At 43.2% G+C, this 15,274-nt stretch overlaps 1 protein-coding gene across 13 annotated transcripts in view; it reads right to left on the bottom strand.

The window, feature by feature from the left end:
* The window catches only part of nrxn1a (neurexin 1a), a 2,153,831-nt gene that overhangs the window by 1,919,782 nt on the left and 218,775 nt on the right, over window positions 1-15,274 (bottom strand). For 8 of the 13 annotated variants that reach the window (XM_068044956.1, XM_068044955.1, XM_068044958.1 and 5 more), the window contains one exon: window positions 7,204-7,221. The exons of the other annotated variants lie outside the window; for them this stretch is intronic. In XM_068044956.1, the coding sequence (XP_067901057.1) occupies window positions 7,204-7,221 (18 nt within the window). The remainder of the gene's footprint in view (window positions 1-7,203; window positions 7,222-15,274) is intronic. 13 annotated transcript variants of the gene reach the window in all.

Genomic DNA, 15,274 nt, shown 5'->3' with positions numbered 1-15,274 from the left:
TAGCAGTATCCCAAGATCATTGTTGTTTTCAGGATTACCCTTTCAAGTACTAAAATGTGGATTACATAGGGCTAAAAATCCATTTGTGAAGCGCCACTTCAAATTGGTGCTGCATAGACTATCTCAATTCTCAGGAAGCAGAGAGTGCTACGGGCTGCTACCTGCGTGGCCCACACGGGTTTCTTCATTGATATAATTGAAACAACTCCTACAGACCATGCAGGTTAAAGGCCCACGGCACTCTTTATTGCCAGGGAAGCTACGTAGTCTGCGTAGTGCTGCATTGAAGCAACACTAGGTGATCGAATTTTTAGACTTTAACTTTTATATTCATTGAAATTTGTATTTTTGTCAGAACAAAGGATTAAGGCCTTGTGCCTTTATGAATTAAATTATGTGATCTGGGGTAAATTTTAAAGGGATATTTTCATTGGCTCCACCAAAATTGCAGGAAAAATTCTTACAGCCCATTCCACACCTGATCTGACTGGCACTACCCTAAGATGATCAGAGCAAATACCTGTTTCAAGCAGCGGGTCCTTTTACTCTATAAATTGGGGCCATATGTGCATATGACCCAGACTGCCACGTTGGCAGTCTCTGCCCAGTTTCACCTGGCGGTACAGTTGTAAAGGATCAAAAATGATGTTTAAAATTATTTTTGTAGGACCAAGAGAAGTAGCACACACTCTCTGAGCTCCAAAGGAATAATGCAGATTATTACCATCCCGGCTCCACAATCTAACCCATTATATCATAGCTGATTACATGTGGCAGTTCAAAGTAGTCAAAACTATTCTAACAGCTAGAATTTGATGCTTAGCTAGATTAACAGAATCCTAGACTTCAAGCAGCAATTTAGCACAGTTGGTTTTATTCAAGAAGATATCCATAAACAAATTTAGGCTGTAATAATTTAGATTAAACACAAAATCTTTATCCTACTCAAATGGTGCTTTTATTTTTCAAGACAATGCATTTGATAATTTAATTTTGGAATAATGTAACTACACATTTTTAACTTTAGCAATTAGCAACAGCAAAACAATTGCTCTTTTTAAAAAAAAGTATTTATGACCACTCTATAGGAAGGATGTGATTGCACTGGAGAGGGCGCAGAGGAGATTCACCAGGATGTTGCCTGGGCTGGAGCATTTCAGCTATGAAGAGAGACTGAAAAGGTTAGGATTGTTTTCCTTAGAGCACAGAAGGCTGAGGGCGGACCTGATTGAGGTATACAAAATTATGAGGGGCATAGATAGGTTAGATAGGAAGAAACTTTTTCCCGCAATGGAGGTGTCAATAACCAGGAGGCATAGATTTAAGGTAAGGAGTAGGAGGTTTAGAGGGGATTTGAGGAAAAACATTTTCACCCAGAGGGTGGTTGGAATCTGGAACACACTGCCTGAAGGGGTGGTAGAGGCAGCGACCCTCACAACATTTAAGAAGTAATTAGATGAGCACTTGAAACGCCATAACATATAAGGCTATGGGCCAAGTGCTGGAAAATGGGATTAGAATAGATCGGTGCTTGATGCTGGCACGGACACGATGGGCCGAAGGGCCTGTTTCTGTGCTGTATAACTCTGTGACTCTCAAAGGCCATTGTATTGTTGGAATTTCCCTCCTTAATTGGCACTTCATGCTTCGTGAAGTTCCTGAATATGCTTGAAGATTCAGAAAACAAGAATGCAAAAAGACATTAAATATTCAGCTTTCAGAATTCATGTAGCTCATGCCTTGCAACATTTCCTTTGTGGCTTTTTAAATTATTGTTGGAAGCAGTTGGGGCTGTTACACATCCAAGAATTATTTACTGTGGACAGATCTCCTGCTTCAATCAGGACAGAAAACACTAAGTCCAAAACTTTATTGTGCTTGTGAATTAAATGAGAGGCATTCTTAAAAAACAATGGGCATTTTAGTATTACACAGAGCTCTGATCCTTATTTTCAATTGGAATTGTGTATTATATTAAGTTTAAATTCTTAATTCTCAAACCATTTGCAGACTTATTCAATTGTGGTCATTCTGAATTCTAAAATTTTACTATATTGCAGGGTAAATACAGAGGCCGTGAAAATTCACAATGGAGCACATTTTGCAATGTAATTTATAAAATAGCAGCAGTGGCGGGAGGAGGCCCTTAGGTGGCAGTTAATTGGCCACTTCAGGGCCTTGTTTGGCCTGTGGTAGGCGGGCCGTTTCTCGCCACCTCTCGTAAAATTGCAGCGGGGGTGGGAAGGCGTCGGGAACAGTATGCCCCACCTCCCACTCAATTTTACGCACCCCCCACCCCTGCCACCACCAGCCCACTCCTGTGGGGGGGGCATAAAATTACGGCCCCTATGCCTGGCCCTGCCTTCCCTTACAACTGCCATGTTTCCAGTGAATGCTGGCTCCATCCCTGCCAATTTTATGGTGTGATTGCACCAGAATGGCTGTGAACTTTGGGAGGTGGTGGGGGGCAGAAGTTCTAATGCACAGAACAGAGGGGAAGTGTCATTATAAAACATAGGCAGCCTAATTTTCAAACAATTACAGCTCCAATTTTTTGGGGGCTGGTGGCTTGTAGGAAAAAAAGTCTTTGTTCCAAATTCTTTCAGGACACTGTTTTGGGTGGGAACACTGGGCACCCATTTATAGGTTAGTCTGAAAGTTGATTTCAACTGGGCAAACGATTGTACAAGGTTTCCACAAGACGTTCAACTGCTGGACCCCCATTTTTCAGGCAAGAAGTGGGAATCCAACCGTTGAAAGTTTCCTCATCGAGCTCCCTCAACATTCTAACAATGAATCTGATTTAATATATTCTTAATAGTACAGATGTACTTATCTACACACTGTAGAGATTCATCAACAGCGACACTTCTTTATGAATTTTATTGCCTGTGAAAATAGCTTATATAAGTGTTTTTAAGACCACAATTAATTTTGCAAAAGGCAATTTCAACTCAAAAACATACAGGTATCAAGGGGATAGAATGAAAACTTAGAAGATTCTAAATTTAAAATAAGTAGTAAAAGGATTAGAGTCACATACAATAGGAAAATAGCCCTCAATGTGTCATCGAAATGGAGTCAGTAGACCGAATGCTAGGAAGGGAAACAACTAATGCTAATTAAACCAAGAAGTTTTATACAAACAAAATTTGGAAGCTGAATTTATTCATGAGCAGAGGGTTTAGGAGGAATGGCTAGTACCTCTACTGAGGTTCATCACTCCAATGTCTCAGAAGGTCAATATCATCCTCCCACAGGAAGGAAAGACAATCAGTTCATTAAAGCCAGCTCATAAGGACAAAGTTTTATACATTCTAGAGACATTGCTAAGTATAAGCATATAGATCTTAATCTATTTAACAGATTGGATATTTATGCCGTTAAATTGTCAGCTATTTTAGGAGTCAAAACTTAAATTAATCTCACCAATTAACATGAATTTATAAGCAAGTAATTACTGTTACATAATTGAATTGTCTTTCCAATCGCTTGAATTTATTTTGTCAATTATCCCAGCTATTAATTATTTGCATCCTCAATGTTTAAGTGCTGCTAACCATAATAAATTAATAAACAATTTTTACTTCTTGACTTTGTTGTCTGACTTCTTTGGTAAAAATGAGTTAATTAATTCACCCAATATTTTGCACAGATCCTAATGGGAGATTGGTAGCATACTTGCTGTATAATCCGACCTGATTACTGCAAAACAGTTTGGTTAATCAAATTTAGGCATCATTACCTCAGAAGCATAAATTGGATGGTAAACCTCTCACATGGTTCCTGGACAAGGACTTAAGGTGAAGGGATTAAAGGTTTTGTCTAGTGCCCTTTATGAATATTCTTATCAATGTTTACCAGTGTTCTTACAAAGTATGGGGTAGGAAAGGAAAGAACTGAAGTCTTGTGGTAACTGCATTGTTAATGATTCTCTCTCTTCAGGAACTGTTCCTCTCTCTTTAAAATCTATCATCATTACCTCTCCAGAAAACCAACAGTTGACCCTACTGCCCTTGCAAACTACAGCCACATCTCCAACCGCCCTTTCCTCTCCAAAGTACTTGGATATGTTGTGTCTCCCAAATCATGCCAGAACTCCATGTTTGAATCCCTCCAATCAGGTTTTCACCCCTGCCACAGTCCCAAAATGGCTATCAAAGTCACATGTGACATCCTTTGTGATTGCAACAAAGGTAAACTATCCCTCCTCCTTCTTGGCCTGTCTGCAGTCGTTAACATGGTTGATCACACCATCATCTTCCACCATTGTGCAGTTGTGTGGCACGACACTCGTCTGGTTTCATTCTTATCTATCTAATCGCTGCCTGTAATGGCTTCTCTTCCCACTCTCGCACAGTTACCTCTGGTGTCCTGCAAGGATCTATCCTTGGCCCCCTCCTATTTCTCATCTACATGCTGTCCCTCGATGGCATCTAAATGCACAGCATTATTTTTCACATGTATGCTGACAGCACCCAGCTTTACCTCACCACCACCTCTTTCGACTTTTCTCCTGTTGCTAAATTATCAGACTGCTTGTCCAACATCCAGTATAGGATGAGCAGAAATTTCCTCCAATTAAATATTTGGAAGAACAAAGCCATTGAGCTGTATTTTACACCCCCTCAAAGAGCGAGATGATGGCGGGGGGTAGCATAAAATGGAGCAGGAGGCTCCGGGGGCCCTTCCCAACCTGCACGCCTCCGCTGCCACTTTACGCAGGGCAGCGGTAGCGAAAAATGGCCCGCCGGCCCCAGGCCAATCAAGGTCCTTAAGTGGCTAGTTAACTGACAAAAGCAAGTGGCTTTTTGATGGCCTGTGGGGGGGAGGGGCATCATCAGGCACCCTGTGCCCGACAGAGGGCCGCCCCTGATGCCCCAACCACCCCCAACACGCCCCCACGTCCCCCAATCGAGCACTCTTGCAAGGCACCAAAAACTTACCTGTATTCCGGGGCTCCCCGACATCTTCGCTGGCCATTTCTCCCGGTTGCGCTGCTGGGACAGAGAGCTGCCGGTTGGCTGATTGGCAGGCAGCTCTATTAGGCAGGAGTTCCTACCTCAAGCGGGTGGAAGTCCCGTCAGACTAATTAAAGCCCGGAAACCTGCAAAATACAGGTTGGATCCCCAGGCCAGACGGATCCTTGGCCCCCTCCTATCAGTTGGTGGACGGCTCCCGTCTGCCTAGGATAAAATCCCAGCCATTGTCTTTGCCCCGCTACAAACTTTGCTCCCTAGCTATTGACTCCATCCCACTCCCTGGCAACTGTCTGAGGCTGAACCAGACTGTTCGCAACCTTGGTATCATATATGACACTGAACTGAGCTTCTACGCACATATCCATGCCATCGTTAAGACCACCTATTTCCACCTCCATAACATTGCTCGACTCTGCCCACCTCAGCTCATCTGCTGCTGAAACTCTCATCCATGCCTTTGTAACCTCTAGCCTTGACTATTTGAATGCAATCTTGGCCAGCCTCCTACATTCCACCCTCTGTAAATCTGAGATCACCCAAAGCTCTACTGCCCTTGTCCTTACTCGCACCAAGTTCCATTCACCCATCACCTCTGTGCTTGCTGATCTACATTGTATCCTGATTAAGCAATATCTGAATTTAAAAATGATCAGCCTTGTTTTCAAATCCCTCCAGCCGCACCTCTCCCTATCTCTGTAATCTCTTCCAGCCCTACAACCCTCCAATATATCTGTGCTTCTCTAATTCTGACCTCTTGAGCATCCCCAGTTTTAATTGCTTTACAATTGTTGGATGTGTCTTCAGCTGCCTAGGCCCTAAGCTCTTGGAATTCCTTCCCTATAGCTCTCTACATCTCCTTAAAACCTACCTCTTAGACCAAGCTTTTGCCATCTGTCCTAATATCAGCTTATGTGTTTTGATGTCAAATATTTCTTTATACTGCTACTGTGTAGCATCTTGGGACATTTTATTATGTTAAAGACACTATATAAATTCAAGTTGTTGTTAATTGTGGCAATATATTATATCTGGGAGGAGAATAATGTTAATATTAGATATTACAAATATAAATATTCAAAGTTATCACGGCATAGTTAATCATTTTAACATATGCATTTTAGATCAATATAGTTTCATAAACTATGAACAGATTACTTAATTTGAAACCATTCATCATGAATAATTCAGATATCTGTCTTCTGATCTCTTAAATCATCTTTACTTGACATCACAGACCCACTAGAAGATAATAAGGGTACTAAATAAACAAATATGGCAAGAGCTTTTTGCTTCGTCGTTGAGGAAGACAGCACAACTCTCAAGTGATTAAAACAGCTTTTTATGTTATGTTTTAAAAGATTAAATAGAAAAATTATTTTCCATGATTCCTTGGGCCTTCACCTGCTCTGCCATTATAACTTTGACAGAAATTTAGGGGAGGTGTTGAAGCCCTGAGAAAATTCACTCCCTGTATTACTTTAACTTTAGTGCACTTTATACTGAGAACTGAGGGTGCTTCAGTTCTCAGATATTTTAGGTCTTATTGGGATGTTTACCAGACCCCAATGTGTTATACTTAAATCCCGATTCAAGTAATTCTTAATATGGCAGACAAAAATTTTTGTAGGCAGATTGAGGGTTCAGTGTTGATCCGGTTACAAGGTGGCAAAAAGTCACAGGTGGCATAAAAGAAACTCTATCAGAAAATATGATCCTGGTTTTAACTTTTCAAATGAAGGGAAACCTTTCTACATACACTCGTCTATAAATAATATTTGCTCACCCGCTAGACTGACATTTAAACTCACCATTGCTAATTTCAAAAAATACTACATAGGCATAAAACAAGCAGATTATTACATGCAATTACTTCTCTTGTGAGTGTCTAAACAAAGCACACATTTCGTCACAAGTTACAAATCTTTCACAACATGAAATATTCGCCCATTCAATTATGATTCACATTGCACATACAATACATAGTTTATGATGAATGTTTTAATCTGTTACATTTTAAAATGTTTGCCCTTCTCAATTTTGAGGCATACTAGCTTAGTAACATACAAATTAGTTATATTTTAATATTACATTGGCTTTTGATTAGAAAGCAGCTGTTAAACAAAATTAACTAAAACCAGTTTTAAAAAGTGTATCTATTTTACGTTCTTACTCATTACCAGTACATATAAAAGGAGTTTAAGAAATTATGTGAAGCACCCACCTTCAACATAGTTGTCTTCTGTGTGCACAGACAGGAAAGGAGAAAAAGGAAAAAGACTCATTAAGCAGCATGCAGACTAGAATTTGCCTCTGCATGTTCTGATCATGCAAGGCATTAAAACACAACATGCAAGTGTTCCATCACCAACATTCAAGGGGAACAAGTGCCAGGGAAGCAGTGCTCTTCAAATTTTAGCATGATGTGAAAATTTGAATTTATGAAGGGAAACTAAGTATTTTGTGATTATATGAGATCTGCTAAATTATCTCCATTAACAGCAGCTTCCTCTCTGGCCTTAAGTCTGTAAATAATTTTTAAAAAGACGGAGAAAAGTGCTAATGTAGTAATTATAGACATAAGGTTATCACTCTAGTATTTCCCATTTGAATTCATTCTTAATTAACCTTTTAAAACTGGCTGAATTTAACCAGCGGGATTATAAAATAATGATTTCTATGCATTTAAAAATGATCTCCTTGCTCATAAAAGTTACAAACACTGACTAGTAAAATGTTATATCAAATAGACCAAAATTATGACATTATATAAAACTATATTTAACCCAAAATAATTAGTTATAATGTAATAATTTAGCATTTACTGACAAAGCAGATGTCTGCTTCACATTCTAAGTTTTCATGCAACCACAACACGCTATTACTGCACACATTATCAAAAAAGGATTATATTTAATTACTTGCACGATAGAGCATTAATGAACAGTACAGTTTTAATAACAAGATCTTATTGAAATCTGTACTTTTGCATTAATGCAAAACTGTCAGTAATGCTCATGATTTTTATTATCAAGCACAACCACTATTTTGCCTAACTTGTTTCAAATTTAAGTATTGTCTCTCCCTTTCTAAATGTAACCATCTATTTACCCTCTACAGCCATTGAATTCAATCTAATTACAAAATTGTATGTTAAAAAGAAAACCTGTGTATAAGCAGTTAACAAAATGCTCTTTGTTTTAACTTATTTTGGAGATAGTCTATGAAACATTTTAAGATAGGTGCCGATTGTAAGACACTGGATGAATAACTTCAAACACATAACTGGCAACCCATCTTATTGCACCTATCACAAATTAAATCCAATTTTGCACAACAGAACAGAGGGAGATTTAGAATTATATATAATAAACAGATACCATCGAGGTGAAGTTATATTCTACTGAAGTCGAGCAATAGAGTTAACATGAAGCTGCTTACTTTTCTTCAGTTCATACTTGTTGTGTTTGAAGCTTTTAAAAAAAAATTGCAGAACACCTGAATTGTTACTGTATCGCCAACTTAAACTATTAATCAAATGTTCTTTCTGATATGCGCAAGTGTTCAAAACATTTTTACAGTGAAAATTTCCCTTTATTTTGTTAGTGCTGATGTGCAGTAAGGGCTATTATGCACCAAATGGTACAATTTGCTGTTTTTTAGTGCTATTATCTATTTATGATGTACAAAATCCTTATCTGGTGTGTGCCTCTGAAACTGAATTACTGAATCGAGTAACTTATGCTCACTTATTAAGACTCAACCCTGCCTGCAAGCAACTGTATCAGTGCAACTCATTCAATGTTTCTACTTAATTCCTTATGATTAATAGAATTTAAGAGATTATTAAGCTAAACAATTGCTGAAAATTTAATTTAGCAATTTTAGACGTTTACATTGTTGTTGATGCACAATAAAGTTAAATAGAAATAATATTCAGAACATACATTCATTTTAAATTTTTAAAAAAGCATGTTCTGTGGAATGCATTCTAACAGCTACAACAAAAATGTTGTCAAACTATCAAATAAATTCTTTATTGAATTATTTATTTAGATTGGAAAACTTAAAGCATTATTTGATTTGACAGGCATTAAATAGAACTTGATTTTAATATGTAATGAGATTTCACTATTTTAAGCTGGTAGAAAACAATAATGCATATTTCCTCTGTTTCAATAACTGAGTTTTGCTCTAAAATCTTCATGGGAGTAACAACCCCTCCCACCGTTAAGGATAATTTAGGCCTTGTATAGGCAAAATTCGATGGGCCCTGAAAATTTCTATTGAAATGGGGGTCGCAGGCATCGCGATGGGGAGGTGCATTCTGGTTGGGACAGGTGATGGAACAGTTTATGGAACAGTCTGAGCAGCAAGAAAAGTGCATTAGGGCACAACGGGAGAGAGAGTGTGATCCAAGGTTCTCTGACGCTGCACAGGACGCCTTGGTGAAGGAGGAGGAAAGGTGCTGCAAGCCTCATACACACAACTTAAAGCTTGTACACACTGCCAGCTGTCCAATCATGACTTCCACATCACCCAAACAGATTGCACCAAATTCATTGAAAACACTTCCCTCCCTTTTGCAGAACAAACTGGCGCATAACAGGTGGCAGTAAGAGCTAACTTACAGGTCAACAGGCCTGGCTGCATGTCCTGACCCCAACGGAGACAGTAGATGCCATCATTGCAGCGCCGTAACTGAAGTCATGGCCAGCAGCTGCTGAAACCATTGTATGTGATGACATCCTCATACCTACTCCTTCTCATCATCCCAGTTCATCCTCATCCCACACTCTCCTCTGATTTACCAGCTGAAGATGGTGTAAGCATGCATCTCTGGCTTCCCCCAACATCCCAATGCCCACCCTTGTGGCTGTCTCCTTTCAGATACCCAAGAACTGAAACCTGGCTGGGAGTGGTGGAGGAGAAAGAACTGGAAGAACAGTGGTGAAGAAGGTACACCGTCACTCACTCTCACACCTGCAGCCACCAACTCAGATACTGATTCTGCACATACTTTAGAGGATAGCTTACAGGCGGGATCTGTACATGGTGAGACACGGGGCACAAGTGTAGGGGACAAGGTTAGCGCGGGTGTCAGCTCGCTGGAGAGTAAGGTCACACAAGAGTTCTGCTGAAGAGGTCTGAAATGAGAACTTTGATGGGATGGCCTACAGAAAAAGGCTGATGGTTTGCACACTGAAATACTTGGTGCATTTGCAGGTCTGCCAGAAAGCTTCTGTGCAATGTCAAGAAGCATGGAGGAGACTGGCACCAACTTGGCACAGGGCTTTCTGCAGAGGTTGGAGCCCATCCCTTCCAGGGTGGATGTGGTAGCCAACTCCTTTTGCACATTTGCCAACCCAACCATGATGCAGAATCCGATGGCCAGTGTCTCAGCTTCTACTGAAGCTCAAGCAGAAGGCATCCAACATCTGGGTGCTGCAGTGCAAGCTCAGACTACTTTCATACAACTTCAGCTTGCTGCCACACAAGCTCAGACTACTGCCATCAAAGCTGAGATGCCAGTCCAAGGAAGCTTGCAGAGCTTCACAGGGGAATGACAGTGGCTCTGTGGAGCATGACCTGCTGTCCTCTCTCATTCATCCTCCCACCACTGCCATTCTGCCAGTGCCTTTGTTGTTGCCTGTCAGCCAGTTATCCAGACTGCTGTCACCCATGCTGAGATGGTGTAGATTGAAGCTGGGCCTTCAAGGAGCAGAACTGCACGAGGTCCTCCTGCAAAGCCTTCTGCAGTCTCCCCTACTGAAAGTCAGCCATGTTGTAGCCACTGGGTAGCACTGTGTAGAAGCACTAGGACAGAGAAAGGCACATGGAAGACCAACACTGAGGGAATGCACAAGGGTGATTTGTTCATGTTTGCATGCAATATGGCACAGTTTAATTTATTAATTTGTTTGTAATGTTTATTTTGTGTTGGCTTTTATTTTTGCATTGTGGCCAAGCTGGCATTGTGATTGTCAGTAACAGAGAGAAGGTAAGATGTGGAACATTTGCTGAATGGGAATTGAGATTACATTTATTGCTAGTGCAGTCGGCCAAGTCTTTTACTGACAGCCTGGGCAGAAAGAGGCTATGTTGGCTGCCTCCTCCCTTTCTCTTCAACTCTGCTTCCTCCCCCTCCTTAGATGGTTGCCGTACAGCTGGTGACAAGGGCTGTGTCCTCATGATGGCAAGGTTGTGAAGCATGCAGCAGACCGCGATGGATCTTGACTTGTGCTCTTTTGCATAGTGCAGGGCTCCTCCAGAGCATTCCAGGCAGCTGAAGCATTGCTTCAGTGCCCCAATGGTCTGCTCCATCTCATTGCTTTCGTTGTATGCATGCTGCCCACATGTGTGTGGGCTGCGTACCAGTGTCATGAGCCATGTCGTCAAAGTATAGCCCTTGTCACCCAGTAACCACCATCTGCTTAGTCATAGTAGCTGAAATGCAGATGGCACTGGACTGGCTGTGGAGTGCTGCAGAATGAAGGCCTGATACCAGCATATCAGGCACTGACCTGCATGACTCGCTGCATATCGAGGTTCATTCTAATTTTTTTATGGAGTACGTAGTCCCTTTATTTAAATGCATGGCCACTTTAAATTTTTTTGTGCTGCAGCTCATGAATTAAAGGCACTCACTTGTGTGCAGCCCATACAGGCATTCTAACTTGCTGTGTAGCTTCACAGTTTAGAGGGAACATTGCTGCACATGGTCACACACCGCCTGGATGTTGAGGGAGGGAATTTCCTTTTCAGTTGCGGTACATCTCAAAGCTGATATAAGCCCCCTGCAAAGCGATATGCTTGCAGTCAATCGTACCCTGCACCATGGAGATACCTGCAATTCTCATGTAGCTGCGTGCTTGCTCTGCTTACTTCTCTCTAGCGAGATGACAAAATGGCATTTGTGGGATTGTAAAACAGGATGCTAAGGCACCAAATTTTGCAGCCAAACCTCTGAGAATTGCTCAAATTGTACCAACCAACAATGTTTAGTTATATTGTTGCATTCATGTTGTGAGTTACTAATGTGAAGGAGGACCAATGTATCAAAGGCTAAACAGTATTTTCAGGATGCAGTTGTGAAATAAAGGGAAAGTAGCCCTGTCCACCTTTTTTAATCCAGCCACAAGTGCATAACCCCCATCAATCCAAACTTGTTCTGACCTCCACTATTATCTCCTCGGGCTGAATTTTCCCTATGGAGGTAGGAAACAGGAGTTGGGATTGTTTTCACGACCTGACCCTGACCCAGCCTCTGGCGGGTAACTGATTAAAGTCATGATTTTCACAAGGGTGAGCCCTTGATTGATATGGAGACGGGTTCCCTGTCAAATTGGAGCCCATGAGAGTGGGAACAAAGGCAGGTCAGATGAAATGGGGGACTGATTTAGACTCCCCACGGTATCACTGAGGCTGCTGATTATCCTAAGGGAGAAATCTGCTGATTGTTCCAAAGCCTTCGACAATGCCAAAGGGAATAGAAATGTCACAGGAGAGCCGGAGGCCTGACACCTGGGGTAGGGCTGCCCTCACTTCATCGATGCCGACCTGGATCTAACGTTGGAAGCTGTGAGGGAGGGGAGGGAGGTCCTCTTCCCAGAGGGTGGCAGAAGCAGGCCACCAGCCGAAAACCAAAAAGGCCTGGGTGCAGATTGCTGCCAAGTGAGATTAGATGAGCCTGGATTCAGTGCCGAAAAGGGTTCAACAACCTCAAATGTTCTGGCAAGGTGAGTGCAGGCCCCAGCCCTCTGGACAGGTCTCAGGGCTTGCACCCTCCAGTAGACACCCCACCTGAGGAATCTCAGGGCGCATCCTGCTCTTGAACATGGGAGGGGTGTGTGCCCAGGCCACTTACTGACCACTCAGAATGGCTCACAGCCAAAATGCTGTTGAGGACCTGTTACCACTCAGACATGCAGCTCCTAATGGATAGGGACAGATGATATTGGACACAGAGGACAACAGTGCCTTGTCGTGCTCTCTCTTGTCCTTGCAGGAGAAATGGGCACACAATGTCCAGGAGAGGATTCGGACATGAGGAGGGGTACTGTTCTTCGACCAATGGAGCAGACAGCTGTATTGATGGGGTGGCACAGGGTGATGATCATGGTACTAGTGGGCAAGAGGAAGCTCTTGTCAAGTACCTTAGGTGAGGGAGGACAGAGACAGCCATGCCTCAGGAGTAACTGGAAAGGATGCTCTACCTTGAACGGCAGCCAGAGATGTGCTCCTGCATGTCAGAAATCCCTAAGGTAGTTCAGGGTCTTGGGCAGAAGATGGAGGAGTCCATCCAGCTGATGTGCGCCACAATGCCTAGGGTTATGAGCGCATGAGCTCCTCCACAGAGCGAGTGGTCAATCTCTTCGAGTGTCATATGCCGCATCACTTGGAGTGCATGCAGGAACTGCATAATCATATCCACAGGATTCATGAGATACTGGGTATCATGGACCAGTCAGTGGCGTTGGTGGCGCAGAGATCAGTGGAGGGGATTCCAACTACACCCCAGCTGGTTCCCTCTGCCAGCTATCCTGAGTACCTGGCAAGGGCTGAGGATGTCACCAAGGAGGATGAGGGTGGCCCCCCTCAAGGGACGCCATCATCATCTGTGGCCTCCTTGAACCCTCTGACTCAGGGAGCATCTGTGCAGCAGGGACAAGTGACAGAGGTTGCCCCTGCAATGATGGAGACGTAGCAGCCTATGGAAACTCCCCCACAGGCACCACCACGATGAGGACGACCGCCACATGCATCTCAGCCACAAGCCGAGAGGAGTGGACAGGCTGCCTTCACCTCCTCCAAGGCCACAGGGGAGCGCAATGTAGGAGTGGTCAAGCGCAGAGGCCTTGGCATCGCAGGGTGCACTGAATGGGTCACTGGGGTGTGTTCTTACTGTCTCTGTCTACTGTTTTCCTTTCTTTACACTGTATAAATGATGACACACATTTGGGACTCCCTTTATTACTGCCATGACAAGAATAGTGGTATAAGGTGGTGAAAGATATAACGGGATCCTCCACGGTTACGGCAAAGCCTCTGGGCAGATGTGCTTCCTTCATTGATGGTAAGTGATTAGAAGCTCCAAGTTGCATCTTTCATTCATATGTTAGCACAGGTATTTCAGATTCTCTTCCATGCCATGCCCCTCAACGTGGCTCAGAGCGGCTCAGTTGAAACATTCTTGAATCAGGAATTCCTTGACATTCATGGCATCCTCACGAGCCTTTCGTGCCCTGAGCCGTGCCCAGCAACCTCTTTGCACAGTAAGGTGACCTCTCTGTGCAGCGTCATCTCCCTCAGCTTCCACTTACTCCTCCTCTCTTACCTCCTGCTCTGCCCCTGATGAGCTGTCTCCTTCCAGGGCTTCACTGTCCTCAAGGCCCATACCTCTCTGGAGGACCATGTTATGGAGAGTGCAGCAGATCATGACAATGAGCGAGACCCTTGCATGAGGGTACTAGAGGGCCCTGCCTGACCACTCTAGGCAGCGGAATCGCATCTTCAGAAGCCCGATGACCTGCTCAATGATTGTCCTAGTGAGCAGGTGGCATTGGTTGTATCGCCTCTGTGCTTCTAACTGGGGCTCCTGTAGAGGGGTGAGTAGCCATGTCTTCATGGGATATCCCTTGTCCCCTAGGATCCATACACCCACTTTGGGGACTGTAGTGAAGATCTGAGGCAGCATGGCTTTGTGGAGGCTGAAGGAGACATGAAAGCGGCTAGGAAGACAACTGCCCACATGGAGGAAGCTCTTGTTGTAATCACAGACTAGTTGGATGTTGAGCGAGTGGAAGCCCGACCTGTTGATGAATCTGATTGACGGTCACTGGTTGCCTTGATGGCCACATGGATGCAATTGATAATGCCCTGCACCTAGGGAAATTCAGCGATGGAGCTGAAACCCACTGTCCTCTGTGCCTGCAAGGCCACGTCTGTCATGAAATACTGTATATACTGTCCAGCTCTGGCAAAGAGACATCAGTGACCAGTGGTGTGCTGTTGTTGGCGTGATGCCACCGAGGTCTATAGCTGATCTTTGGAAAGAGCCAAAAGCGAAGAAGTTCAAGGCCACAATGACTAACGGCTAATGGCAGAGCATGGCGACCAGTGCTGTGAGGTCTTTGGCAATGAGGGCACAGATATCTACAGCCATCTGCCTGAATAGTTGCAGACTCCTACGGCACTGGGTCTCAGTCATTTCTAGGTAGCTCTGTCTTCAACGGTAGATCCTGTGTTGAGGGTATGGCCTCCGTTGGCCTCCTGCCTCTCTTTCCTCTCCCATG

This window comes from Heterodontus francisci, chromosome 13, assembly GCF_036365525.1.
Source record: "Heterodontus francisci isolate sHetFra1 chromosome 13, sHetFra1.hap1, whole genome shotgun sequence".
In the NCBI taxonomy this organism is placed as follows: domain Eukaryota; kingdom Metazoa; phylum Chordata; class Chondrichthyes; order Heterodontiformes; family Heterodontidae; genus Heterodontus; species Heterodontus francisci.
The sequence above is the reverse complement of the archived record's forward strand: the minus strand, read 5'-3'. Positions and strand labels throughout refer to the sequence as shown.